This window comes from Pithys albifrons, chromosome 7 (genome assembly GCF_047495875.1).
Source record: "Pithys albifrons albifrons isolate INPA30051 chromosome 7, PitAlb_v1, whole genome shotgun sequence".
Classification (NCBI taxonomy): domain Eukaryota; kingdom Metazoa; phylum Chordata; class Aves; order Passeriformes; family Thamnophilidae; genus Pithys; species Pithys albifrons.
In genome coordinates this window covers 47,901,855-47,927,896 of record NC_092464.1, presented here as the reverse complement: position 1 = coordinate 47,927,896, position 26,042 = coordinate 47,901,855, and the positions used below count along the sequence as shown (strand labels likewise).

The window sequence follows — 26,042 nt, the reverse complement described above, 5'->3', positions numbered from 1 at the left end:
CAGTCCCTAGTTATGAGTTAGTCTTTCACAAATTCTGATAATAATGAACTAATTGAATTATGTGAAATTAAGAAGCAGCATATAGTGCTGGACATTATTTTAGCTCATTGGGATTGCTCACTATTTTCTATTGTTGTTTCAAAATGTGTTTTAGCCTTCTTGTGTTGTCCTAAATGATAATGCAGGTGAAGTATACCAGCAGAGGATTGTGCAACAAAAGGTGCCAGACCTTCAAATAAGCCTTACCGGATTCCTACGATGAAAGAGCATTATTTGCCACAAATAAATCTTGTTGATGCCTTATAGCAAGTGTTATTTTTAGATGAGTAAAGTAAGAAATAAATAAGTTACTTGCCTGAGTCATACACTGCTGTTTTAGCGGGAGATGTCTACAACAGAGATACCCTGACTCACACTCTTTGTTATGAGAAAAAGGTTTGGGGTTTTTTCGGGAGCAGACTAGATTCTGACCTGGGCTTGTCTGCAACTGTTGTCCTCTTCAAACTCCTTGCAGTCTCACATCATGTGGGACTCTGTCTCAGAGGAAAGAGGATGGTCTTTGATTGAGTTTGACAAGTGCCTACTTTCTCTCTTCCCAAGGGAACTAAAAGAGAAGATTCAGCCTGAGATCTTAGAACTCATCAAGCAGCAACGTCTGAATCGACTTGTGGAGGGCACCTGTTTTAGAAAACTCAACAGTCGGCGTCGACAAGGTACAGCTCAGGCTGCCTAGTCTGGCTTTTTATTTTCACTTTTGTCTACAAGTTGAAATGAGGAATACTATTTTCACTGGCAGGATCCTTGTTTGTAGTGCTGCCTTGACTGTTTTAACCAGGAGGCATCTGAAAGCATCTCCAAGTTACACTTGTAGGATTTCCTGTGTTTCCCTGAAACTGGTTTTGGCTTCATCACACAGATGAACTGGAACAAGTGCAGCATTTGACAAAAATCTCAAGCAGCAGTCTCACACTCTGAACTGAGTATTTTGATTTCTTCTTGAGCGTCCAAGCTTCTAGTTCTTCTCAAAACAAAACCATTTCCTCTCCAGGAATAGCACATGAAACTTGACTTTGAATCTCTCAGACTTGGACCACCTTTATATAGGGAGAGAGCTCATTCTGCACACTCCCTCTAGTACTGTCTGTGCTTGGGTTTTGTCTTGCATTACTGTATACAATAATTATAGCATGGTGTTTAAATATGCTTTTAAGAACTACTTAGATCAGTAATTTATATACCTTCATATGAATACTTGATTGATATGGGAAGAGGTTTTTTTCTCAGTTCTGTGAGTAATTTCTTGGTGCTGGTAGATTCATAGCTTATTCTATACAGTAAAACTCCCTGTGGTTCTTTTCCCCTCAGAGAAATAAGCTTCTGTTTTCAGACAACATAATGGGGACATAACGTAAATTCAGCAGATTGATTAGAAGTTGTACCCAAAAATTTCCCTTTAAACTCCCATTTTGGGAGGATTCAGATTACTATTTGTTTTCCTCTGTAAATACAGTGCAAGTTAGAAAGTTACAATAGCTAAGAGTAAGAACTGTCAAAGATCAATATTTGAGACCCTCAGATTAATTGGGAAAGACTTCATCCTTCACAGAGAGAAGTATCCCTGCAATGCCTCCTTCCTTAGAAACAAGGAGGCAATTTTCCTTAGTGTGAAGAGGGTATTTATATCCTCTCTGTCATGTATACAAACACCTATGAAGCCCACTGGACAGAGTTTAGGGAAAGATCATCACTATGCCACTGTCACTTTCTGTACAAACTGGATAGGGAGGCATGATACATGTTTTCCCTTCATCCACATACTCATGGAATGAAAGTAGGTAAAGTAAGGTGTAGTTTGGTTTGGCTATCAGTAGTGAGGGCTGTTTATTTTATTCCTCTCAGAGCCTTAATCCCAATGACTGAAATTTTAGGGAAGGAACAGGGTTTGTAGCAAATATTTTTCTTTTGGCAGATCTCCAAGAGGAAGATAGACTGTTTATTTTACTCTTAAACTGTTGTTGATTTGTTATTTATAGGATCAAAAGCCTTAGGGGGCATAAATTCATTCGACTTATATGAGTACAGTTGAAGTTAAAAAATAAATATTTTTTAAAAATCAATGTTCTGGTCCTCAGTTGAGAGGGTTGCTTTGTATCATGCCTTGGAGTGAATTCTATAGGCCACCAGATTAATTGCTTTGATGTCATATTTATACAGGCCAACATGATTCCTTGGCAAAAAATAAAACATATGACTGTGTCTAGAAGAAGTTTATCTTTTCTGAAATATATTGGGTTTTGCAGATACAAGCCCATTTAGGAGGTCATGTTTCTACACGCCCTTAAGAATTGTGTGTGCTTTATGTTAGACTTCCCGTATTCCCTGAAACAGAAGTGTAAATTACACCTTGAGAGAAAGGGAGTAGACACAACCACTAAAGAGGATGATTATGCACGAGGCCACCGGAGTAAACTCAGTGTGATCTATCACCGTGTGATCTAATGAAGTGTGTTTGGTGTATAAGCTATTGAACTGGGATCCTTTTTTAGGTATGTACAGTGCCTGACACAGTCCAAATAGCAAATACTAGCAGCTGGCACAGAGGGGAAGACTCTCTTGAAATCGGCATTTATCCTTCAGGGTCTCCTGTGCCCCAAAGCAGAACAAACTGTAAGACCAGGACTGTCATGATGTGAAGAGCTAGGAGAGGAAGTAAAGTGAATGGAGGTCCAGAGGTTTACCTAGTGATCCTAAACATTGCGACAGTCAAACTTTCAGACAATTCCTCTGATTGTCCTGATAAAAACAGTACAAGTCCCCAGTTCCTGAGTGTATCTTCTGTTAGCTTTTTCCCACCTCCCCATCTCCTCTCTCCCAACCCACCTCCCTGTACGTGTACCCTGTGCTACCTCAGGGGCTCAGGACCCTTGTCACTTGTCACCTGCTCCAACTGAATTCACCTGCCATGGAGCATTATTAAGGCCCCAGAAAGGACCTTGGTCCATCCCTGTTGATGTGGAGCTGAAACAGAAATGGGTACTGCTCCAAGGCATCACGATTTGCCTGTTAAGCAGCAACCTACTTGTAAGAGTAGCCATCACAGGTGGGTGTTACACTTTAGTATGTATATGCTTTTTATACATTTCCTATGATTCTTTTTTTCCCTTGAGACAATCTTGGAACAAGTGTCACAGATCTACGGATTGTACAAGAAGAACCTGAACATGCCCTACACAGGAGAAGCTGAAAGCATTAAATTGCCTATTTAAAAATACTTGACAGATATTAGCCCATGATATAGGCTCCAGAGCAAACTTCTGTTAAGATTGTTGTTTGAACATGTGGTAGGACACACATGGTTAGTCACAGTAAGTTGAAAAAATTGACTTAAAAGAAGTGAGAAGGGAGTTTACAGCCTCTTACAGCCTTTTTAGAAGAGCTGAAACACTTTCATATATACTTAGTATTGTAAAGCCTCCAATCCAACAGGTTACTCACTGGGGAGATGCTGAAGATTAAGCTGTGAGGTATCTGTAGTGAGATCTCTGCCTTTTGTGTTTCAGCACAGGATTATCATAGCAGGGTCTCTGTAGCTGAAATTCAGAAATGTCATTGTTGTCCCAGCAGGATACTTAGCACTTTCAAAAAATACATGGCCTTTTCCTTATGAGGTTTTCATAGGAGAACTGCAGCACTAACTGCTGTTTTTAATAACTATCTTAATCAGTTGGAAATGAAACAGCAGAATCTAGCCTGCCCTTCTGGTCATTTTCAACAGCAGATCATCAAACTCTGCAAATCCCCACTTTGTTCCTTGACCGTGAACATCTGCTGAACAGATAGACTTCTTCAGCTTTCTCCTTCTTTAGATAATTCCTAAAAGAAAGGGAAGAAGACTAAAGTGAAAACCTGCAAAGCACTCTACACCCCCAGTAGTTATTATTTCCAGTAGAGCTAAGTGGCAGATAAAGGCATTTTATTGAGGATAATAGATACTTCTGATGCTGTCATCCAGTACATTTCTAGTATATGTTGCTGGGTGCACTCTTGGAAATAAATTCCCCTTTTAGCTTTGTAAAGATTACAGAGAAATTGCATGTTATTGAAGTGGTTTTGCAGCCAAAGATGAGGTTGCTTAAACAGTAATTTTTGGAAGGGAAGGAAACCCTGGTGATACACACCATAAAATTAAAAACACGGGATACCTTGGGAGTAATCTGGAAAGAGAAAGCTTAAATTTAAACAAAAAATCAAGTGAAGACAGGTTTTCCATCTCTTGCTAGGATAAGCAACTCACAGTTCTGAACAACAACACACACTTTGTCTTTTTCTCTTCCAAGCTCTCTTCCACTGCTACTTCATCCTACCCTCCATAATCTGACAAAAAACATAATATTCTGTGAGTGCGTGACTTGCCGAGAGGAGCCTTTTAACCAAATATGCCTCCAACATTGCTACAGGTCAATTAGTTGCCAGTCATTTGGAGGGCCTCGTGGCTTTATTTAAGCAGTTTGAGTGCAAATGTCACTACAGTTGTATTAGAGAAAGACAATACAATGAAAGAGAAAGGGTGAGCCTGTATACGTATATCTAAAATCTACACAATTGCATTTGTTTTCACAGATATATTTAAAAGCAGGTTCCTATTGCTAAATCTGTGAGGAAATTGTTCTTTGAAACAAAAGCTTCTTTAATAATCTTGAACATATCTTGGGAAAAAGTCTCAGACTTCTCTCCATGCGTATCTGAGCTATTTTCTTCTCAGTTTCTAACAATAGAGCACTTCTGTACTAACCACAGCTCTTCTTTGCCTGGAACAGTGTTATTAAGGGCATATGAATCATTGGCCATTAATGTACTTGGAAACACACTGTGTGAATGGCCAGGCACTCTTGCCATCAGCAAAATGTTCTGTGCTCTACTATTTGTTCACAGTTTTAAATATTACTCTTATAGAGAAATTGTAGTTGATTTTGTTATTTGTTTTTTTAACCTCATCTATAATCTTTAACAATGTACTGTGATACATTTAACCCACTTGCTGCTCTAGCTATTATCTGGAAAACAGAAAAATTTGTTTGAAAACTTGTTTGAAAACAAGAATGATTGTTTCCCAAAGAAGAATTTCTAGCACCTTAATTTGAGTAATTGGTGGTCTTTGAGCTAAAGGACATAAGGACTTGCCAGAAAGTTAAATAATGTAGTGTCCAAAAATTGTGATGAAATCACAAGTCCACGTCATCGCTAAAGACTGTGGTGAGCAACTTCCCTCCCCTACACCTGCTTGCTCTGAGGAGGAATTTTATAGAGGCAGGTATAATGACACTGGATACAAAATGAGATTTGTAACTCATAGGAAAGACTTAATCTGTGGGAAAATTCAAGAGCCTGGGGCTGAAACCAAAACAAACCCTGATCCTTCCTGAATACACAGGTGCCGCTCTCCAGCTGTGCATTTATACAGGGATCTGCCAGCTGTGGAGTACAGGGTCTTTTGAGGAATGTCTGTTCTGTCTTTAAAGCCTCATGTGGCAGTTCAACTCTGCAGACTTGGGTTAAAGAGTTCTGGAGGGTTTGGGCAATAGTTTTTCTGTGTTTTATAAACACCACTTTCTAAACATGGTAGAAAAGTGCTTTTAATTCTGCCTTTTTCATTTGTTTGTTTGTGGGTTTTTTTGTTTATCAGTTTAAAGGTCAAAGTAAATGCTATTTCCCATGTGGTGTTCTGTAATTAAGCCTTCTTCACTCCTTATCTCGATAGAAGCAATTTCATACAATTTTTATTTTAGCTGCAGCATTATTCTATACTTTTCCAATGCAATTGTGTTCAGCACCTGCACTACAGTAAAAAAGCATGCATCCTGTTTGAAACTGTTCCCCTCCAAGGCACTGAGATCTCATGTGAGCGGGATATTTGCTGCTACACTGTTTGTAGCATCAGGTACAGCTGAGAAAACCCAAGTGGGTAAGGCTGAGGTGGTTGTAGAAGCAAGGGTTGCTTGCCATCACTAACCTTGTGATCACCCTCCTCAGCCTGGCTGGTGCAGTCATTTAGTGGCTGTGGTTGAGGAAACCTTGTTAGTTCCATTTGCGGCTTTCATTTAAGGGGTTTTCCCTTGTCAGCAAGGCTGTGGCACAGCAGTTATTAGTGAGCCCACAGGAGAGTTGTGCTGGGTATGCTTCAAGCCACAATCTATGGCTGTTAGTTTTTAATTAACCTTGGATTATGGGGAATTGCTGTAAAAGGCTCTTGCCATTGGAGTTTAGCTTTCTAACCATAAACCACCCCTTCCTAAAATGAAGTAAGACATTTTCATGGAGGTGTTTTCACCTCTTTTATTATTGAAAAAGGGCATTGAAAGAGAACCAGGGTTACCAAAAGACTAACCCCAAGGAGATTAAAGAACCAAACCCTTGCCAACAACACCAATCCCATTTGTGAGAAATTGTGAGAAATTTTTTTCTGTTACACCATCTTTTGCCCAGGTCATTGAGCAAAGTGAAATCATGTTGCTTTTTATTCAGAGAAAAATATTGGTTTAATTTTAGTGTTGGAAGGTTATATTCCTTTGGACAATTTAATATACAATGAGGTTGCAGTTAAAAGCTAGATATGAAAGCCTCTTTCTATAGTTATTAGAGGCTTTCCTTGAGGCTTACTGGTCTAACATCAGATTCAGTATTTAAGCATCAGACTTTGCTGTGGTTCTGGTAGAGCTCCCTGTAAAAGATATGAATATAGAAAATTTCCACATGCATTCTGCTGAGATACACAAACTGTCTAATGAGTGTTTGTGTGCTCTTTTTGCTTGTATGTATTGTCTTCAGATGAGAGTCTGCTGAATGAGGGCTCCTGCTTGCTCTCATTTCAAATCCCTACAAAACCTTTGCAGGTGGGGTCTTCTTCTTGATCCTGTACAGTGCCACACTGTATGTACTGCACACAGTCCAAGGTTGCTTATATTTCAGCAGCTCTTTTTGTATGCATCACAGAATCATAATTTCAGGCTCTCTGCCATAAATCTTTCAGTGTTGTGCATGCCTGTGAAGTAGATACCCAGAATCTCTGCCATTGCCCTTTTGAGCTTTTGCTAAAGGTTTGTAAGTTTTTGAAACCCTTCTGTAGAAGAGACTGCATGCTTAGTAAGTGGATTTTGAAGTGTATGGGGTTTTTTCCCCAGAAGATTTTTACCTGTCACAACAAAGAAATTTAAAAAGGCACACGAAAGCCCATTTTTGCCATTCAATTTCCTTTCTCTGTATTTTACTGCATTGTATTTTAAATGACAGGCCAGGCAACTGGAGTGGCCTTCAGAAAGAAGCTGGGCCTGTGAAGCCAATGTTTTACTAACAGAGCCAAGAAGCCCTTCCTTTGCTAACACCAAATGCACTCACATATGCTGGCTTTGGTGTTTCTACAGCTACTCCGAGGTTTTATCCAAACCGTGTCTCTGCTTGCTCCCAGTGACTGCAGCGCTGCAGAGCTGTGTCAGTGCTATCATCTCCCCTAAATCGTCCCTCAGCCTGCTGCTTGGCACAGCTTCAGCACTGCCAGTACAAGAGAAGCACAGAGCCAGAGAAACCCTCTGCCTACCTCCACTGGCATTTTAACATGTAGCTTTGCTCTGAGCTTTTGGAGATTTATAGCTTGTATGTAACAAGATTCTATTCTTGACAGCTTAACATTCTGTGATCTACTTATTAAATAGAAAGGGCTATGACAAGGAAGGGTAACCTCTTTCTTGCCATTTCAGAAGGGGAATTGGCAAGCACCATCCTTTCATGCTAGGCAGCGTGGTGGCCCAGCTCTGCAAAGGTGATGTTCTTCACAAGAGCAGATTGTAAAAAATGTTGTTAAGGGGAATTATATCCTGTGAAACATGAGTTGTCAAGAGATGTAAATATACATCTCCAGGGAAGGACTGAAATGCAAACTGGGGTGTGGACTGCACAGTCACACATATCTTTGTGACCCTGCAAAGCACTGAGTTATCTGCAGGACAAGGGACTTAACATCTGCTTTTTAAGTCTTTGTGTATTTATTATGTCCAGTCCCTCCATAAATATGGGGGTGTTCTCCTATGTCTATAAAAAAAGACATGAGTCATGATTTTCATAAAGTATGGGATATTTCAAATGTATCAGTTTTTGGGTGTCCCACACAAGACAGCTGGCAGGGCTTAATTTTTGCATTGGGTGCTAATATAGTGGGTGCTAAAAATGAAGCTTTTATGGGTACATTTAAGTTATGCACTCAAAGCAGTGGTTACTTTGCCAGTCTTCTGTCCATGATGGTATATATAACACCATTTAAAACTAAGTCCATTTTTTCTTGCTAGTATTTTTTGAGCCAATGGCTAAGTCAATTAAAAAAACCCAAACACAACTCTGTAGACTAATGCCAGCTTCATTTAATCAACTAAAATTACTGCTCAAAGTCCTACTTTCCATAAACCCCACACCTTTCTTGTCCTGAAAGAAAAAACAATCCATCCCTGTAGCACCTTGTTTGAGTAAGTTTTCTCCTATGCTGTTGGTAGTGGTGATGAAGACATATTAGTGACCTTGTTTAATGCATTTATTTTAACAGACAAATTTTGGTATTGTCGGCTTTCACCTAATCACAAGGTCTTGCACTACGGAGACTTGGAAGAAAGTCCCCAAGGAGAAGTTCCTCATGATTCCTTGCAAGATAAACGTAAGTCATACACAAAGATTGTGACACCTCTGCTTCTTTTATGCTAGCTCTTCTTTATAACTTGTAGTAGGTTTCTCTTAATAGAGGACATTATCAAAAGATCTCTTTTTGAAGATAGAGAGCAGGGGATATTTCCTCCTGCATTCAAACACTGCTCTCCTGGTTTTGGCAAGTGTGTGTGAGGACAGAGCTAAGGTTTTCCATGAGTTTATAATTTCAATCACCTTGGAAATGTCATGTCTTTCATAGGGCGAAACACAGTATATTTTCATTACTCATCTAACTGCAGATGTCAAATAAAAATGCTGGGGCATATTCAGAAGCACTTCCTGTCCACGTAAAAAACAAACAGTCTGATGACTGGAGAAGAAATACGTGGCAGGCAGAGGTCTTTTTGTTATTATGAGGAGTGGACCTAAAGATGACATGTGAACAGTATTGAGAGGACCTCACCATTTCTGTGAACCCAGCTGGGAGAGGACATATCTCTGAGGCAACTCCTACCAGGGAATTTAGTGGGATTTTTCTTACAGTTAAAAGTAATTTTGAAGCCCTTCAGAAAAAATATACTCTAGTGATTTCTCCTTCATCCTTAAACATGAGTTTTAGAGGTTTAACATGCAATCCTGGGAAACTTTTTATGATAATGGAAATAATGACCAGTGCAGTTTTGTCACCAGGAGGTGACTTCAAGAAATCAAGCCCTGAATAATGAATAATTTCTCAGATCAGACACACTTATACAAGTATTTCAGTTGCTAGCTCCTCTTCTTTCACAGAATGACAGAAAAACTAATTTTTTGGAATTCTGAAATTTTTCCAGCCTGAAAATTGAGGAGTTATTTAAACTTTCCTCCCCTAACATGTCTCCACCTTTTAAAATGTCTAAGTGCTCCCAGATACAGTCTGGGAGGGAAAGAGGAAGAGCCTGTCTGATGCTGGAACCCTGGCAGTTTGCAGTCACGTTCCCTTGTTTCCATTGCCTTACAGATTGCCTCAAGGATGTTCCACACTCTTACTGCAGTCTTGGCAGAATGTAGGACAGGGCCTCACATTGCTGCATTGGCACGGAAAGAGGCTGTTTTCCTGAACAAGGCTTAGAGAAAATAGCCCTTGAATGTTACAGTAGTGTCAGGATGACAGAAGAATGAAAGTCACACTTGAAGCATGGGCACAGTTACAAGACCAGCAGTTCCCAGATTTGTTTGCTTTGAGCACCTTTCCACGCACAGACCCCTAACCTGCACTGTGAGCTTCATCTTGTATTTGCATTTTCTGTAGCTCTTGAGCCTATTCAAGAATGTCAGGGTCCCATGGGGGCAGAAGGCTCCTACTTTAGAATCCACTGTGCCAGACCCACATGTTCCCCCTGCGTGCCCGCTTGCAGAGCCTAAACCAATGCAGTTTGAGAAAGAGCTGGTTATTTCATCTGTATCTCAGGTTTTCAGGTTATAGAATACAAGATTTATCACAGTGCCACCCACATTAGATAGAATTTAACTTTAAAAAGTTGCAAATATTGCAAGACATGAGATTATAAAATGGCACTACTGTTCAAAACTGGATCAGATGAAACTGGCTTGGAAATTTTACTGAACACTTTTCAGAAATGTTGTGGTTTTCTTCGGATAGACTTATATTGACTTTTGAACTCTTGAAGTCTGAATGTGACTAACTTGTCAGCATTTGGAAGCAGGTCAAGAGATAAAAGAGAATAGGTGGGTAAGAAAACAAAGGACCAAGAGAAGCAGCATAGGGAATTTTATGTACTCCTTGCCCAGCCTTAATAACTAGAGTTTATGTCCAAAAATAAATGTGGGAGATTTTAACCTTTTCTCTTCTGTGAATGTCACCCCTCTTCAGGCTGGCAGGGTTAACAAGCTGTGCAGGCTCCACCTGGGACAGAAAACAGCTGCCCTCTTTCTCAGGGCTTTATCTGTTATGAGCACATCACATCTGTGCTCATGCCCTCCAGCATCTTGTAGTCAGCTTCTGATACCTTGTTAAGTCTTTGATTCTATTTTTGCAAAGCAAGGGATAAGCCAAGTTCTAGATAAATAAAGATCAGGATGTCATATCAGCCTGTGATCTCCCACAGTATCAGCATTCCAGATCACAGAGATCAAGTGTATGAAACCTGAAGAAAAGGTTTCTTGGCTGAGAGATCTAACTTCAGAAAACCCTGTCTTATGGAAACAGAGAAATTGTTTTTCTGCGCATCTTCAGGAAATGCAGGAACTATTTCTTCTTAAGAAGACCTTTCTGCCATAGTTGCAGTCAAATATCTCCTCTACTTCCAAGTTCATCCTAGTTCACCCTCTCCTCCCAAAACTAATATCTTCTATTCACCAAAAAAGTATGGGACTGCCATAGACACAAAAAGTCATTAGACCCAGCACAAAATGCTGAGACTAAAAGGCAGAAGAGGTTGAGTAGTGAAGAGCCAAATGATTTCCATTTCTTTCTGGTTTTCATGCAAAGCAAGTCCTTTAAAAATGTCTATTAAATATCATGCTATCCATTTCACCATACTGCTGAGGTAATCTGTCATAAAATATATGGTCCTGCTGCATCCAGTAGAAGAGTAAATGCATTTCTCCTCTCCAGTATTTCCATTAGAGTTTGTAAAGAACTGGGCAGTAACAGATTTTCATATTATTATGCTGTTCTATATATATGATGCTTTTACACAACCACAAGGATAATGGATTATTTATAGATTGTAAAAACTGTCACTCAGTGACCATATTGTATTGTGGAGCACATATATTCTCCATAATGTAATTACCATTGGAAAATTGACTTTCACTTGAAACTCAGAGAAATTTGTCTTTATGTTTTAGTGCCCTCCCTCCGTGTGTGACTCTGAGTGGCAGCAGATTCCAATATTTTTTTTCTTTACCTTTTTTTTCCCCTAGTTATTTCTGATCACTTTGCATTTTAAAGCAGTTGGAATGGCTCATTATAAGCCTTAGTATTCCTTATTCCTGTTAGTACCAGAAAGCAACTAAACTGCTGGCAGGAGTGAATTAGAAAACTATTTTAAAAATGCATACAGACTTTAAAAGAAGGACAACAGCATTGTGTGAGAGGGTCCAACTTGCCCAACATCCTCTCTCCAGCAGAGACTTTACCCGGATGCCTGGGAAAGAGTGACAACAGAGCAGACATATTACATTCGTAAGGCAGAAAACTGTTTTTGAGACACATGAGTACACATAAATACTGACCAGACAAAGGTACACATTTGTATGAAACACTCTTAGGAAAAGTAGTCTCAGTAGGCAAGAAAAAGCATTCTCAGACTTTTATCCAGATGCCTGAAATTTTGTCAAGATTCACTGGTTCCTATTATAGTTGTTTTCTCCCAGTTTTCTCTTTTACAAAGGCTGGAAATGGCGAAGCACATGGCAATTTTAACACATTAATCTTGTGTCTTTTTAGACTCTGTAGCTTTTACACACCTTGGTTATAACTAATTTTCTGGGTTTTTATTTTGTTTCTTTTTAATGCAGTGCCAGTGGCAGATATCAAAGCTGTTGTGACTGGGAAAGACTGCCCACACATGAAGGAGAAAGGAGCTCTTAAACAAAACAAGGTATAGTTCTCAAACTGTTATGAACTCATACTGTGCAAAATACAAAGCTTGTCAAACTGACCTTCCATGTCAGGCATTTTTCATTCCAGCCCACTACATTTCCATGTATGCACACCCTTTGTTTTCACCTCAGGCCATTTGAGTTAAATTACTGGGACAGCCTACCCTCCTTTTCTCACATTTCATGGCAGATGTGCATTGAGTGATAAGCCCAGAGCTCAGTTAGGATATGATGTTTTCTACCTCTAAAGCAAAGCAGCCATGACCCTTGGTACCTACTCCTATATTGTCTCTGATAAATAACTGGTTTGTTCCAGCTGTGTTCTCTGATGAGCTCACATCCAGTGAACACTTGCTAAAATTGCAGTTAATGTCCAGCTGATGATACCTTCAGGTCCAGTCAGGTAGAACAGCTGCCAGCAAAAGGATGTAAGGTAAATCCTGGGCAATTAATGAGGCATATAAGGATGTATTAAGTAGGGCATTTGGGAAAAAAACGTGTAGGAAACAATATTCAGCTGAAATTAGGTTTATGCTGCCTTTCAGAGTTTCAGATCAAGAACCATAAGCTAACAGTATCACTAAAATTGAACAGTGCCAGAATCTTGCACATTTTCTTTTCTAAGAATTATCACCACATCAAGAAGAAGGGGAGTTACTAGCAGTCTGGCATCTTTAGAGGTGAAGGTTTCATACCATACTGTATGAGGTATGTTCATAAATGTTCTATCAGGTTGTGCTCTCTGACCTTACAAGAAGCATTGAGATTCTACTGGTGTTCAGTCTGACCTACAACGACACCCTGAGAGGTCTGGGAACCAGCTCAGAGGATTTGAATCAGAATTAGTAGTCACCTGAAACTGAGAAATTTAGGGTCCAACAAGAAAGATATTTTCATGGGGAAAATAGTGAAGTTAAAGAGTTCCTGTTTCAACACTTTGAGAATAAAATTCAGCTTCAGAGCTGCAACTTTTCTTTCCTTAACTATGCACAGATAGGCAGATCATCTTGAGTATTTTTTGCATTTGTTTCTCATATGCAGGAGTTCCTTTAATTCTCTCACAATACTGTCATCTGCTTGCAGCATTGGCTTTACATGGTAGGAAATGAAAAAGTCATGACAAGTGGGGAAAAAAAATCTCAGGACAATTTTTCCTTGTTGATTTTCTGAATCAGGGCACAAACACACACAAGCACAATAGATTGCATACAACTCCTACCTCATGTTACATCTGAACCACCAGCAGCATTTGGCTGGGGCATTTGCATGATGCATATAAAGTATTTTTAGAGCTTCCTTGTCTTAGCACTCATATGTCCGCACAAAGAGGAAAGATGGAAAGCAGTGGGTGGCAGTGATGGAGATGTGTCATCATTATGAAGCAGTAATGTCTAGATAGTATTTAATGCTACACAGCCATGCTGCAGATCAGTTTGTCCTCAGCTCTCAGCATGGCCCAGTTCCTTGGGTAAAATTGCTTTGGGCTGGCATGACATTTCTGGCTGAGAATGTGAAGATTGGGTAGCATGGCTGCATCCTTGGCTAGAGCATTCTATTTGTGACCCAGAAAATGATAATTTTGATTTTTTTTTAATTTCCTCAATTCTTTCTTGCCCTAGGAAGCACAAAATTTTTTTGTATTAGCTATCATACTGATCAAACTGTCATGCACAATATTACAACTGCCTAGATGACATCATAGGAGTAACACATCACTTTTTGCAGCATGACAAGTCACTATGGAATATGAAATTAAAATTTAAAAAAGGCTAGACAGAGAATGCAATTCAGCTGAATTTAGTGTATGAAACCTTTCACTTTCTGAAATTTCACAATCAGTGATATATATTTTTAAGAGGCCTTCTTTGTACAAATATAACAAGCACCTTAATGTTTATTCACTGGCAGAAAAGAAAATTGAGTGGCAGAATGCCATGCTATGAGCATAGCTGGAATTGGCAAAATGTCCATAACAAAGGCTTCAGTGTCTCTTCATTTGCCAGCACATGGCCACTATTCTTCCAGCAAGATGATTTAGAAATAAATAAGAGTTAATGTGAATTGGAATTTACATGCATGTGAAGGTGGAGTGACTTGGTAGGACCAGACCTGAATCCATTGTTGTTCATCTTGTTTATGTTTTTAAATTACATTTAATTTTTAAGTCCTCATTTCTGACTCTCAAGTAATATGAATAAATTTTAAAGAAATTAAATAGATTTTGCAGCCTTCAAAAGAAAGAATGAGAGAAGAATTTGCAAAAAACATTGCCACATATTTTTAAGTGTTTTCCTATCGCCCTTTATTTGCAGATGTGGCAGGTTTCAGGCTTTGTGCCTTTTTAGTCAGCTGAAATGGTTCTGCTCTCTTTCCTGTTGAATGAAGCTTCTCTTCTATTTCATGTTGGCTGAACAATTTCCTTGCCACTGCCTGTCTAGGGGGTTCTTTGGGGTGGATCTGACTGGCAAGCCAACTAAACATGGCAAGGTCTCAGCCTTCAGTAAAGACATGGGCGTTTTAAGGCTGCTGAAGACAAAGTAAGCAGAGCATAGTAAGGTCATTCCAGTCACATGGGATCACTCAGCCAAAGGCACCTAGAATGCCTGTTCAGGAAAAATAGCTCTCTGCCCTATGTCAGGGGCCAATGGAGACTGAGGGAGAAAGAAGGTGTGAGCGTGGCAGAGCAACCTTCCCTTCCTACCACCTACAACAGCTTTTCCCAAAGAGCTGAAACCAAAGAGTGGGAAGAATCAGCTGGAAGTTGCAGAGTCTCTTGTTACCTGTTTTCAGCTCAGCTCAAAAGCAAGGCACGTTGTGGGTCCCAATAATGTCACCTTTCAGAAGCATCTAGGGAAGGGCAGAGGTCTGACATGTACAAAAGTGGAAGGAGTTAGGAGTGCCAAGGAATGAATTCAGCAGATTGAGGTGCAGGAGGAGGACAGCAAAACAAAGAGGGAAGGAACAGGCTGGAGAGCATGTGAGAGAAAAAAGACCAGAGCAGAAGAAAAAGTGGTGGGAAAGGCTGGAGTGGAAAATTAGTTTGAGAAAGTTTGAGAAGTAGAACAGAAAAAGGATGAGAAAACTACAGATGGCTTAGAGACTGACCAGTTTTCTTTTAAGAATTGCCAGTTTCTTGATAGGAATGAAACAAAACCAGGTAGGGGTCCCTGACAAGTCAGCCCACAAGTCAGCTCAACCACTGAGACCACTATCAGTGAGGAGGGCCAGTTGGCAACTCCAGCTCCTTAAGCCTCCATTTTCCTTGACAGTTTGCTATGTCTAAGGTGACAAGTGATGCTGCCACCTGGAAGCTGCAATTCCCAAGCCTTTAGTATTCAGAGCAGCCAGCAAAGAAGCTGAACTGCCAGGGCAGCCAGACTCACACTTTTCCCCAGAAAGGGAAGCTTGGTGCCCTGAGTATTGTCTTTTCTCACTCTCTGCCTGACTGGAAATAACCAAACCTTTGGGTCCCTGTTAGAGTCCTCTTCCAAGTAGAGATTTTTGTTCTCCTTTTCCTTTCTTTGAGGTGAAAAAGTTAAATTCCTTGGAATTTCATGAAGGGCAAATATAAAGGTGTCAGGCCTGTGGGATTTTGAACTCCATGAAATTCAGGAACATCATAGTATGGTACTACAAGCCCTTTTTTCAGTGCAACATTTTATTTTCACAATCTGCATTACTTAGCATGTTCTGTCAGTAATTTATAACACTATATATGGGCAGAGGTAGATTTGTTTCTGTAATGAGGGACATCACTCTTAATATGGTGTGGCTGAGAGACATGCTTACAACATAAAAAGGCTCTGTGCACCCTGAGCCATTTGTTTGCTGAAGGCACCAGCACTATTAGTACCTGCAGCATCCATGGGGAATCTCCTGTAGCCTGGCAATACAGCAAGTTGAACCTAGTAACTAAAGTCAAGGAAACCAAGAACATTTCCCATGAGAAGCCTGACCTCCTATCATCCCAGATTATCCCTGAGGATTGCAAGTTTTATGATTCAGACTGCTCTTAATCACAGTAGTTCAAAACTGAAATAACCCTTACAGGAATAACCCTTACTGAAATCCAATTACCTGTGTCTGTCTCAGACCAGGAGATCAGGGGCAGAAATCTAGAGCAATGTTTATGCTGCAGTGCCTGCAATAAATTCTTCCATTTTAAAACTTAATGTAGCAAACTTAAGAAGCCATTCTCTTGTCACTGCTGTCAGTGCAGGGACTGTTGTCAGCTGAGAGACAGCAAAAGTCATCAGTGTGATGGGGCTCAGGAAAACAAGCCAAAAAGAACAGGGCATATGATACGAACCATAGTTACAAGTCAGCACTCTCCTCTGCAGCAGGGTCTTTTCTCCACAGAGTTCATATATCCATCTCACTGGTGAAATCCTTCTAATGGCACTTGTGGTGACACGTGCAGCAACCAAAATATGATAACAGAAAAGACAACATCTTTGCATGCTGACTGCTGGCCAGTGGAAGTTCATTATTTATTCAGATTGATTTTGTTTCCCATTGGAACCCAGGTCCAGGTGACTTTTAGGAAAGGTCAGTGCCTGATGCATTCACTTAGGAACCTTTTGCAATTCCAGCTTCAGTCAAAAAGATGATTGTTTTTTCCCTTCCTGAAATTCATTTCGGTCTTTAAGTAACACAGACGGTTTGGTTTGACTGAGGCTGCTGAGTCTGGTTCAGATAGAAACAAAATTACAGAAATCTCTTTAATCTGGGAGTGAGTGATTTAATAGATTTCCAGCAGTGAAAAGAACATAAGTACATACCAGGATATTAACTGTCCTGACAAGATTTTTGACACAGGGAATCAAACCTTGTAGAACTTCATGAGTTTAATCTATACAAATTAAAAAAACTGTGAATCTTCATGAAGAATTTGTTGCAAGTGTAATATTATGCATTCTATTGATTATAGTCCTTACTATATTGCCTAATTCAAATTTAAACTCAAATGCTAAAGTAATCCATGACCCAGTGAGCTACAGTCAGCACTGAGGAGGGTGAGTTTGTTTTTGGTGAAGCATCTGTGGTGGAGTTCTTGCTGTGCCAGTCTCTTGCAGTGGTTTGGTACTGCTGTAGCTTTGCCCAGACAGTAGAATACCATAACCTATTTTTCAACTTGGTTTGGAAAATAAGGAATAGAAATGACAGACATGAATGTACGAATACCCCTCCCACACAGAATTAATAAGTGTTTCTTTGTCTTGTTCCAGGAGGTGCTAGAGCTTGCTTTCTCTATATTGTATGACTCAAGTGGCCAGTTGAATTTCATTGCTCCAGACAAGCATGAGGTAAGTCAAGTTCAGATACGGAAATTTCTTTGGAGCCATCTTAATTGCTTTAAGGCAATAGACACCTTTGTAAGAACATAAGGATGGGCATCTTGGCCCAGAGTACAGGTCCATCTAATTCAGTGTCATGTCTCAAAACAAAGTGAAAGCCAAGGGATTAGTATTGGAACAAGACCTTCTGCAATTTTCTTGTATACCTAAGCCACAGAAGAAACAGGATTTGTATTCATACACCATGGAGCACATGAGCTCCAAATTAAAGATCAGGATTTCTAATACCTCCTGAAATATGAGCCTTAAGAAAGAGAAATAAAAGAGCTCAGGCAGACCATATAGGTCCACAGGCCTTGCTGGCCATTTCCTGATGTAATGGATTTCTTTTGGTCTGGTCTACTTTAGACACTGGAGAATTTATCTGTGTATTCACTTTAGTGAACTTCAGTTCAACTCTGAGGATTTGTACAGCCAAGCTTTCAAAGAATCACTGCCAGCCTCAGCTCATTTTGACAATGCCAACATGATCAGGGGTGGTTATACCATCATTGGGTCTCAGTTTCAGCCAAAAACTTGTGCTCTCCAGAATGGCATATCCCCTTACTCTTAGTTTCTCATTGCTTAAGAGCATTCCTGACGGGTCATCATGGAAGGCTCTCTCTATTCCATCTCCACAGGGGAGTTTTTTTGCAATGACTTTCACTTGTACAAAGACAGTGTAAATACCAATAGGAAAGATGAATGACAAACCCTTCCCTGCTCCCTTCTCTTACTAAAAAACCACAAGGAAACAGACAATATCATTGCCTTGTGGGAGGTGATATTATTAATTTACCTAATTGTGTGGAAGCACTGGATGTGTTTCTCTCAAAGAGCTTTCAAGTAAAGGTTTAACAGAATGCACTCTATTAAAAAACATATAAATCCTTCTTAATTGCAAAGCAAGAAATGATGGTGTTCCATTTGCACACTTATTTTGTGTTACCACATTTGGTCACAGTTCAGGACACAGTGTTAAGATGATGAACTACAGAAGATTGCATTAAACTGCATTATACTTTAGTGTTAATAAAGTGCATGAAATTGCTTTATAAGTGAAGTGTATTTATTTATGCTGCTTTAACATCTGCAGTTCTGAACTAAAACCTTCAAAAAAGTGTTAATTGTAGGAGAGGAAATATGGTTATGCTCATTTGGATTTCCCTATGGGTTAATACTTGAATGCCATTTTCAAGTATGTTCATTCCAGAGAAGTATTTGCTGGTCAGTAAGAGAAAGCAGCAATAGGATCCCAGACACAGTGTGCCACTAGAGCTTTAGTTCTAAGCAAAGCATAATTGTCTTCATCCTCTGAACTGAACATGTGTCCGATGATTTCTGATATAAGTTCTCCAGAAACTGAATTCTAGACTGTTTTCACTCATAAAAGCAAGTGGCCATGAAAATCAACAGTTTTTTCAGGCACTGTATCTCAAATATAGCTTATAGTTACAAGTGGATTTTAATGGTCTAAATGTTGAGAACGTGCTACTGCACCCCACTGATAGGCAGTAGCTGTGAGATGCACTAACCCAATTGCTCATGATTGTGTTAATACATTTATCACCTTTATTTCTCTTTTTGATCTTATGCAGCTTCTTTGAAATGAAATAATATGTTAAAAAAATGACCAGAAGCAGCTGTCTGTGCTGCCACATGACAGTTCCCAAGTGAAAGTTTTTAAAAGGACATTTCACTTCCTCTGTACTTTTCCATGACCTGCAGAAGAGTTGTGATTAAAGTAGAAAATACAAGTGTGCAAAGAAAGCACCCACAAGGAAAAAACAAAGTGGCATGTTGTGAAGCGCATGACTCTTCATCAAAGTAACTGAGGTGCCTGTTGATAGAAGTGCTAGGTTAGCAGCACTGTCAGTTTGGGAGATTTGGTGGTGACATCTCAAGATTTGGAAAGCTTTGTGGCAAGAACCAGGAATTATGGTAGTACATAACAATATCAGGCCACACTGGCAAGGCTTTTTAAGTACTTCTGCAGTCCTCGTGATTGTAGGGTGAGGCTGCAATGTGAGAATTGAGCGTCCTAAAATTAAAAATTGAACTAGGATCATAGGATAATTCTGGTTGCAAGAAACCTTGGAGATGTCCCCAGTCTGACCTCCTGCTCAAAGCAAGTCAACGATGAGCTCAGACCAGGTTGCTTGAGGCTGTATCCAGATGGATGAAAACTGCACAACCTTTCTAGTTCCACTCTCTTGATTCCCAAGGCAATTCTTTGTTAAAATCTCATTACTGAAGCAGTATTGTTGAGATTTGGACCTCATTCTTGCACATTTAAGTTTGGCAATTCCCTTAGCCATCTGTTGGAGCCTACTGGTAGTCAGAGGATTCAGTACTGTGAGATCACTCTATTGTATTTGTTTTTTATTTAAATACTAATAACTGGTTTCAACTGCATAGCAAAAAAGGTGGATTAATCTTATCCTTGATTTTTGACAGAGGAACTGATGAGGGAAGTCATAATTAGATTTCATTGGAGTTTTATGAAAATGAATCTCTCATAAATTAATTTTTCAGTGGCTCTTAGTCTCCTTTGCATATTAAAAAGAAAAAAAGCTTCTGAATGAATACCTCTGTTTTTCCACCATCTCATTAGTATCTCTCTCTGCTCAAATGTACAGGAGTTTAATTAGATGCACTTGCCAATATGGATATTAGAAAGGAAGCCCCTTTTCCAGGCTCTTGCACTAATCTGAATTGTGGCCAGAATTTGGTTTCTGTGGGCTCTGAATGAGTTATATCTGGAAGAGAAGAGAACTGCAGTTCTGCTTTCTAGCCCCCTGGGACTCCTCCCCAGAGAAAGAACTGGCTGTACTCACTGAGCAGGTGATGGACGATTTGCATCGGGGCTGCATCTGTTGAGTGGATGCTCTGCACTTCTTTAACCTGAGCAGAGCCTTTTGCTTTTATGTTCCTTTCCTCATAATGAATTTGGGGAAAACTTTCCCAAAGAAAGATTTCAAGTCAATCATAAAAGATTATAGTCTGTTCAAAAATAACTGCGTTTCTAGGATAACTTTCTTTTCCTGATGTTCTACATTCACTCCACAAAAATTGCATGCTTTAAAAGTCTTCAGTGGCACACTTTTGCAGCCTAGAATAGGCAGGATAAGTTGTTTATTTAGTTCTTGTTAGCAGGACATCCTGAACTTTAAAGTATCTTCTATATAGCTGATCTTACATTAAAGCTGCAGCTTTGCTTGCCAACACCCTGGGTGAGATCCTTGCTCTGCTACTGTTTTGTCACTGATTTAAATGGGTCGGATTTCACTTTGGATGTTGAAGTGTGTTAACCCATCCTGTTTTTAAAATATGCCCTTCTTCTGGATGAAGACATACCCCAAGAGGGGGGTTTCTCTCTCTTCCTTAAAAATAATCCTTATTTCTGCTGTGGGATGAAGTCAACCATGGCTATTTTTAAACTTGGAGGTATCATGTAGCAAATGGTCAGCTAAATTTAAAATCCATTTTTTTGGCATGAAATCCAGCAGAAGTATTTGTAAGATAAAAATATGGTTACGGTTGATTTAATTTTTCTCCTGCAAACTAGGACACAAATTCATGATTGAAATCTTTATTTTTGGATGACAGCATTTGAGTACTTCTGTTCATAGTTGAATAAATAGCTTGTAGTAATAAATGAAAGTGACTTATTCCATAGAAGTTGACTCTAGAGCAACAATCTCCCTTGGGTTTTTTGCTGATTTAAAATGGTTGTTCAGCCCACGTTTATCGCAAGCTGTCAGCTGTTGGGAAAGATGGCATCTTCTATTAGGAAAAAGCTAACAGCAAGGAAAAGGTTTTAGAGGCCAGTTCAGCATTTGCAGCATTCAGTATTATACCCAAGCAGCCTGGCATTTAATTTTAATGAAGGATCTAGCATTATCTAACTGTAGTTTTCACAATATGTTATTTTGTGTAAAATAGTGGCAAAGTAAGCATAGATATGTGAGACTATCTTTGTGCAGGTCAACTGATACCACTTAATCTATGGGAAAGCAAACCATGATAAAACTAGATAGGATAGTACAGGATTTCATACACAGAGAGGCAAGAAGGATTTGAGAGTGGGATTCAGTTCACCTAACTTAACTGTCATGGAATTAAAAGTTTAGTTAGTGTAAGTTAATCAGGCTTTTGTAATAATTAGTGGGGAAAGAGAATGAGAGGAGTAAAGGAGATTTTTCCAGAGGTTTGTTGTCCTAAATGAGATAATATACATTCTCCCATAACTGTTGAATATTCAACAAGAAGTTTGGAGGAGATAGCAAATCGTTAAACAACTAAATACTGTCATTTCTTCCCATTTTTATGAAATTGGTTTTCCATTTTATTGAGCAGATCAGTGAAACATTCCTTCTTTGTGATATGAGCTAATAAAATGCATCAACCTAATTTTAGGTCTCTTTGTAAGTCCCTGTGGGAGCAATAGCTGTAGAGGACCAGACCAGATAAGCAGTTTGTGTATGAAAAGTCTATTAATGATAGTTTTTATCCTTTTCCTGTGCAGTATTGTGTATGGACCGATGGACTGAACGCCCTCCTTGGGAAGGATATGTTGAGTGATCTAACACGGAATGACTTAGACACGCTACTCAGCATGGAGATAAAGCTACGCCTCCTTGACTTGGAAAATATACAGATCCCAGATGCTCCCCCACCTATCCCAAAGGAGCCCAGCAACTATGACTTTGTTTATGACTGTAACTGAGGCAGTCACTGACACTTGATTTGAAACTGGAAATATATTATAACTGGAGAGATATTAAACAAAAAAAAAAAAAAAAGAAGAGTGTGAGGAAAAAAAGAAACCCACTTTTGCACCTTGGATTTTGGCTTTGGGAAGGGATGTAGAAACACCTGCATTCCTTCCTGTTCCCTGCATCCCTTCCTTCCCCATTCCCATCTTCCCCATTGCTCATCCAAATCCACATTGCTTTAATTAAATTGTAATTGCAGGCCATTGGCCTTGCTTAAGGCAAAGACTTCCACTAAGAAGCACCCTCCCGAGGACTTTTTTTACATTTTTAATACTGGAATAGACATTCTTAACTAAAGGATGTTGTTATCAAACTGCATGCCTGTGAAACCCACGTGGCAGGGCAGAGGCTTTAACTGGAAGGAGGAGGGGGGTAGGGAGCAGAAGCACCTACTGTAAGCAGAAGATTTCCCCAGACACTCACAAGAGTCTGCTCACAACTGAATCCAATGTGATGATGAAATTTGTTAACTGCTTCCCAGTGCTTGCACCATCCGTCACTGTCATTATTCTTTCCACCGTCATCTCAACTCTTGCCACCAGCCTTCACCCAACTGATCGGCTCCCAGAACGGAAAGTCTGCAGATTTTTGCTGTACCATATGCTGCAATGCTGCAAGAGCTTTTAACTTCTTTTCCTCCCAGCTCTCACAATAGCCCCACACTAGCAGATCACTCACACAAACCGTGTATGAAGCCACTATTGTGTCCCATCCCTATAGCATTCCCTAAGCCTCAGTTGCCTCTAAAATTGGCTTCTTGCTATTTGAAGTGATTTTTATTTTCTTGGTCCAAAGTTCAACAGTAATTTTCACAAATGAATTACAACTGCCAAACATCCAGGTTTACATTGTTATCATTGCTACAGTGTTAGAAATTTGCAAGGGATTTTTTTTGTACGGGTTCTAATTTTTTTATTTTATTTTGCCAAACAAATATATTTAATGAAAACTAATTTCATTGTGAGTACTTTTGAGGAACAATATTTTTACTTAATTTCCATTTGGAACATTCACCCTGAAGGGAAAAAGTAGTATTTCCCTTCACCTTCACTGTTGAATAAAAATCTAAGTTGTGATGATTCTTGGAACTTTGTTTTTCTTCTGAAGTTGTCTTTTATTCTTTATGGTTCCTAGTAATTCTAAGTGTTTGGTACATAGAGGAGAGGGAAAAGTGGAATGTTTCTTATCTGCGTCTGATTTAACTTGTTTGTTTGCAGTGACAAGGATGAGATGCATCCAGAGATCTCCATTGCCATGGTTACATGAGCCTTCCTGTGAGAAGAACCCTTGTGAAATCTAAAACCCCAGCATACTGATGTGCTTATGAGTGATTCAAGGCTGCTGCGTGTCCTGTGTTTGCTGGAGCAACTGTCTTCCTATATTTCCATTTCCTCCATTGAAAGTATTTATGGCTCCAGCATATTTGTGTTAGGAACATCTGAGCTTTGCAGGATGGATTCCCTTCCTCCTCATGTTTTTTTAGGTACTTCCCTAAGTTCAATATCTCTCTCTCAGTAGTGCTGGGTCTAGATCTAGAGGGACCTGCCAGCCCTTTCCCTCCCACTGCATGTGCTGAATACAGATGTTTATCTGTGCAAGTTCCTCTCCTGCTTGGACCCAGCTGAAAAAACTGTGAAGAGGGTTTTATCAGGTCTTGTACCAGTGAGAAACCCAGATGGTAGTTCCCGTTCTGACAGTCAAAGAAGACTTCAACTGAGGTGACCTTTGCTCCATCCAGATGGCTCTGGGGCAAATATTCTGGCTGATGATCAGAACATTGTATGAATTCAAGCATGAAGGTCTCAAGGAAGGTGCCTTCTTGAAAGTGTATTAATCTAACAGAAGATATAAGTTGGTTTAGGTGTGGCAGTGGATGGTTAAGTATATTAAAAGAGACTCTGAGTTAAATGCTGGAGGGAGAAGTTACAGTGGACTGTCGCCTGAGAGAATATTCGGTCTTGGTGAGAGCAGAGATGTGCAACATGAGATGTGTAAATTTGAGATGGTTTATTCTGCAAAGCCTTGTCAGACTATAGCAAAGGTAATTGTGATCAGAACATAATGGAAGCAAAGGCACTGCACTGCCTGCCATGGTGGATTTTGAAGGGGCCCTGGATGTGAGAGATGGAGGTAGGAATGTGTTTCTTTACAAGACACTGATGCTTCGTCTTATCGTCATGCAGATAAAACTTGGAGGAGAACAGAGAGCCTGAGTTGTTTTGTGAGTTTCCCTGATCCAGCTGGATGGCTTGGCTGTGCATAACCTTTGCTTTTTATTTACAGATTTCAGAGTTGGTGCTTCAGATGGGCATTGCTTTGTTAGCAAAAGAAACATCTTTCACTCCTAAGTGATAAGAGCCAAACAAATACTGCTGGCTCGGTGGCTATCCAGTGCTGTGGTCTTAGCAGAAAGGCATCTGTGTGACAATCAGAAAGGAGCAGACAAAAATCCTCCTCCAGAGGACAACTTGAGCAAGAGAGAAAGGTTAGACTTGCCTCCTCCACTAAGGTGAGTGCCCCTAACTCCACCCCAAGAGCCTGGGGGAGGTGGTGGGAGAAGAGCTGGCATCCCAGCCTTCTGTTTTAACCAACACCTCGTGCCCATCCACATTACACTGAGGCTCATCAACACCACTCAGGCAGCAAAGGGCTCTTGCAGCAGTGACAGAGCCCATCAGCCTCTCTCCTGTTCTGGGTGGGTGCAGCCTGACTAGGGTGGTGCAGCTCTGGGGCTGGATGGATATCACAGCACTGGTGTGTGGCTCTATCTCCCTCCTTCCTGCAGCCCTGCTTTGCAGAATCCCTGACTCCCTACACAGTCTGGCTCTTTGCATGGGTTATTGGTGGTGTGGGATAGTCACAAGAGCAGGCATGCTAAATTTGTATCCACCCACGTGTCCCACCCTGCCATAAGAAAGGAGAGGCTTGAGAGATGCGTTGGTGTAATAGCCCTTGCAGCTATTTTAGAAGCACTCCCACAGAAACGTGAAGGGCTGTGGTGGCAAGAAGATTTCTGCCTTCAGTTTCTAGAGCTGTCATATAGGCTCACTTTAACATTATGAAATTTAAAAAAAAAGGTTAAATCATGAGCAAATATCCCGCTGCTTCCCATTCTTTAAAAAAAAAAATTGAGAATGAAAACAGCAAATTCATTTGCTCACGCTGTTGTGTTCCAGAAAAGCTTTTAAGTCTTCACATTCAAGGAGATGCAGCAGGAAAAAGAATCACTATTGAAGTTTCTTGTATAATTTCAAAACATTAAGTGGGTAATTGCTTGTAAAAGCCATGAAGGGGAGAGAGAACAAAAAAAAATCAGTCTAATTTTAGCTACTATTTTGGAAATGACTTTGCTTTTGAAAGTTAATATATTCTTTTACCAGAAAACTTGAATTAAGAAAAATATGTATCTTCATAAGTCATCTGCTTGCTCTGCTTGTAGGGACAAGGAGAAGAGCAGCAATGCAAAGTAATCCTATAGAAAGCAAGCTATGCATCAGAGAAACAGGGCTTTCATTACTTTTTTTTCAGAAGCAACTCCTTTTTCAGTGTGGAGAACTCTTTTATTAAACCTTACATCTTGCATGGGAAAATAATGCCCTCATGCAAAGTGGCAGGTACGTGCTGACTCTCTCTT

The 26,042-nt window shown here is 39.9% G+C and overlaps 1 protein-coding gene across 6 annotated transcripts in view; it reads left to right on the top strand.

Annotated features, from left to right (window-relative positions):
* The window catches only part of ELMO1 (engulfment and cell motility 1), a 299,792-nt gene extending 276,303 nt beyond the window's left edge, over window positions 1–23,489 (top strand). For all 6 annotated transcript variants that reach the window (XM_071561429.1, XM_071561428.1, XM_071561430.1 and 3 more), the window contains 5 exons: window positions 601–713; window positions 8,588–8,695; window positions 12,211–12,293; window positions 17,523–17,600; window positions 22,159–23,489. In XM_071561429.1, coding sequence (XP_071417530.1) covers window positions 601–713; window positions 8,588–8,695; window positions 12,211–12,293; window positions 17,523–17,600; window positions 22,159–22,359 — 583 coding nt within the window. In that variant the 3' untranslated portion in view covers window positions 22,360–23,489. The remainder of the gene's footprint in view (window positions 1–600; window positions 714–8,587; window positions 8,696–12,210; window positions 12,294–17,522; window positions 17,601–22,158) is intronic.
* Window positions 23,490–26,042: the final 2,553 nt, after the last annotated feature.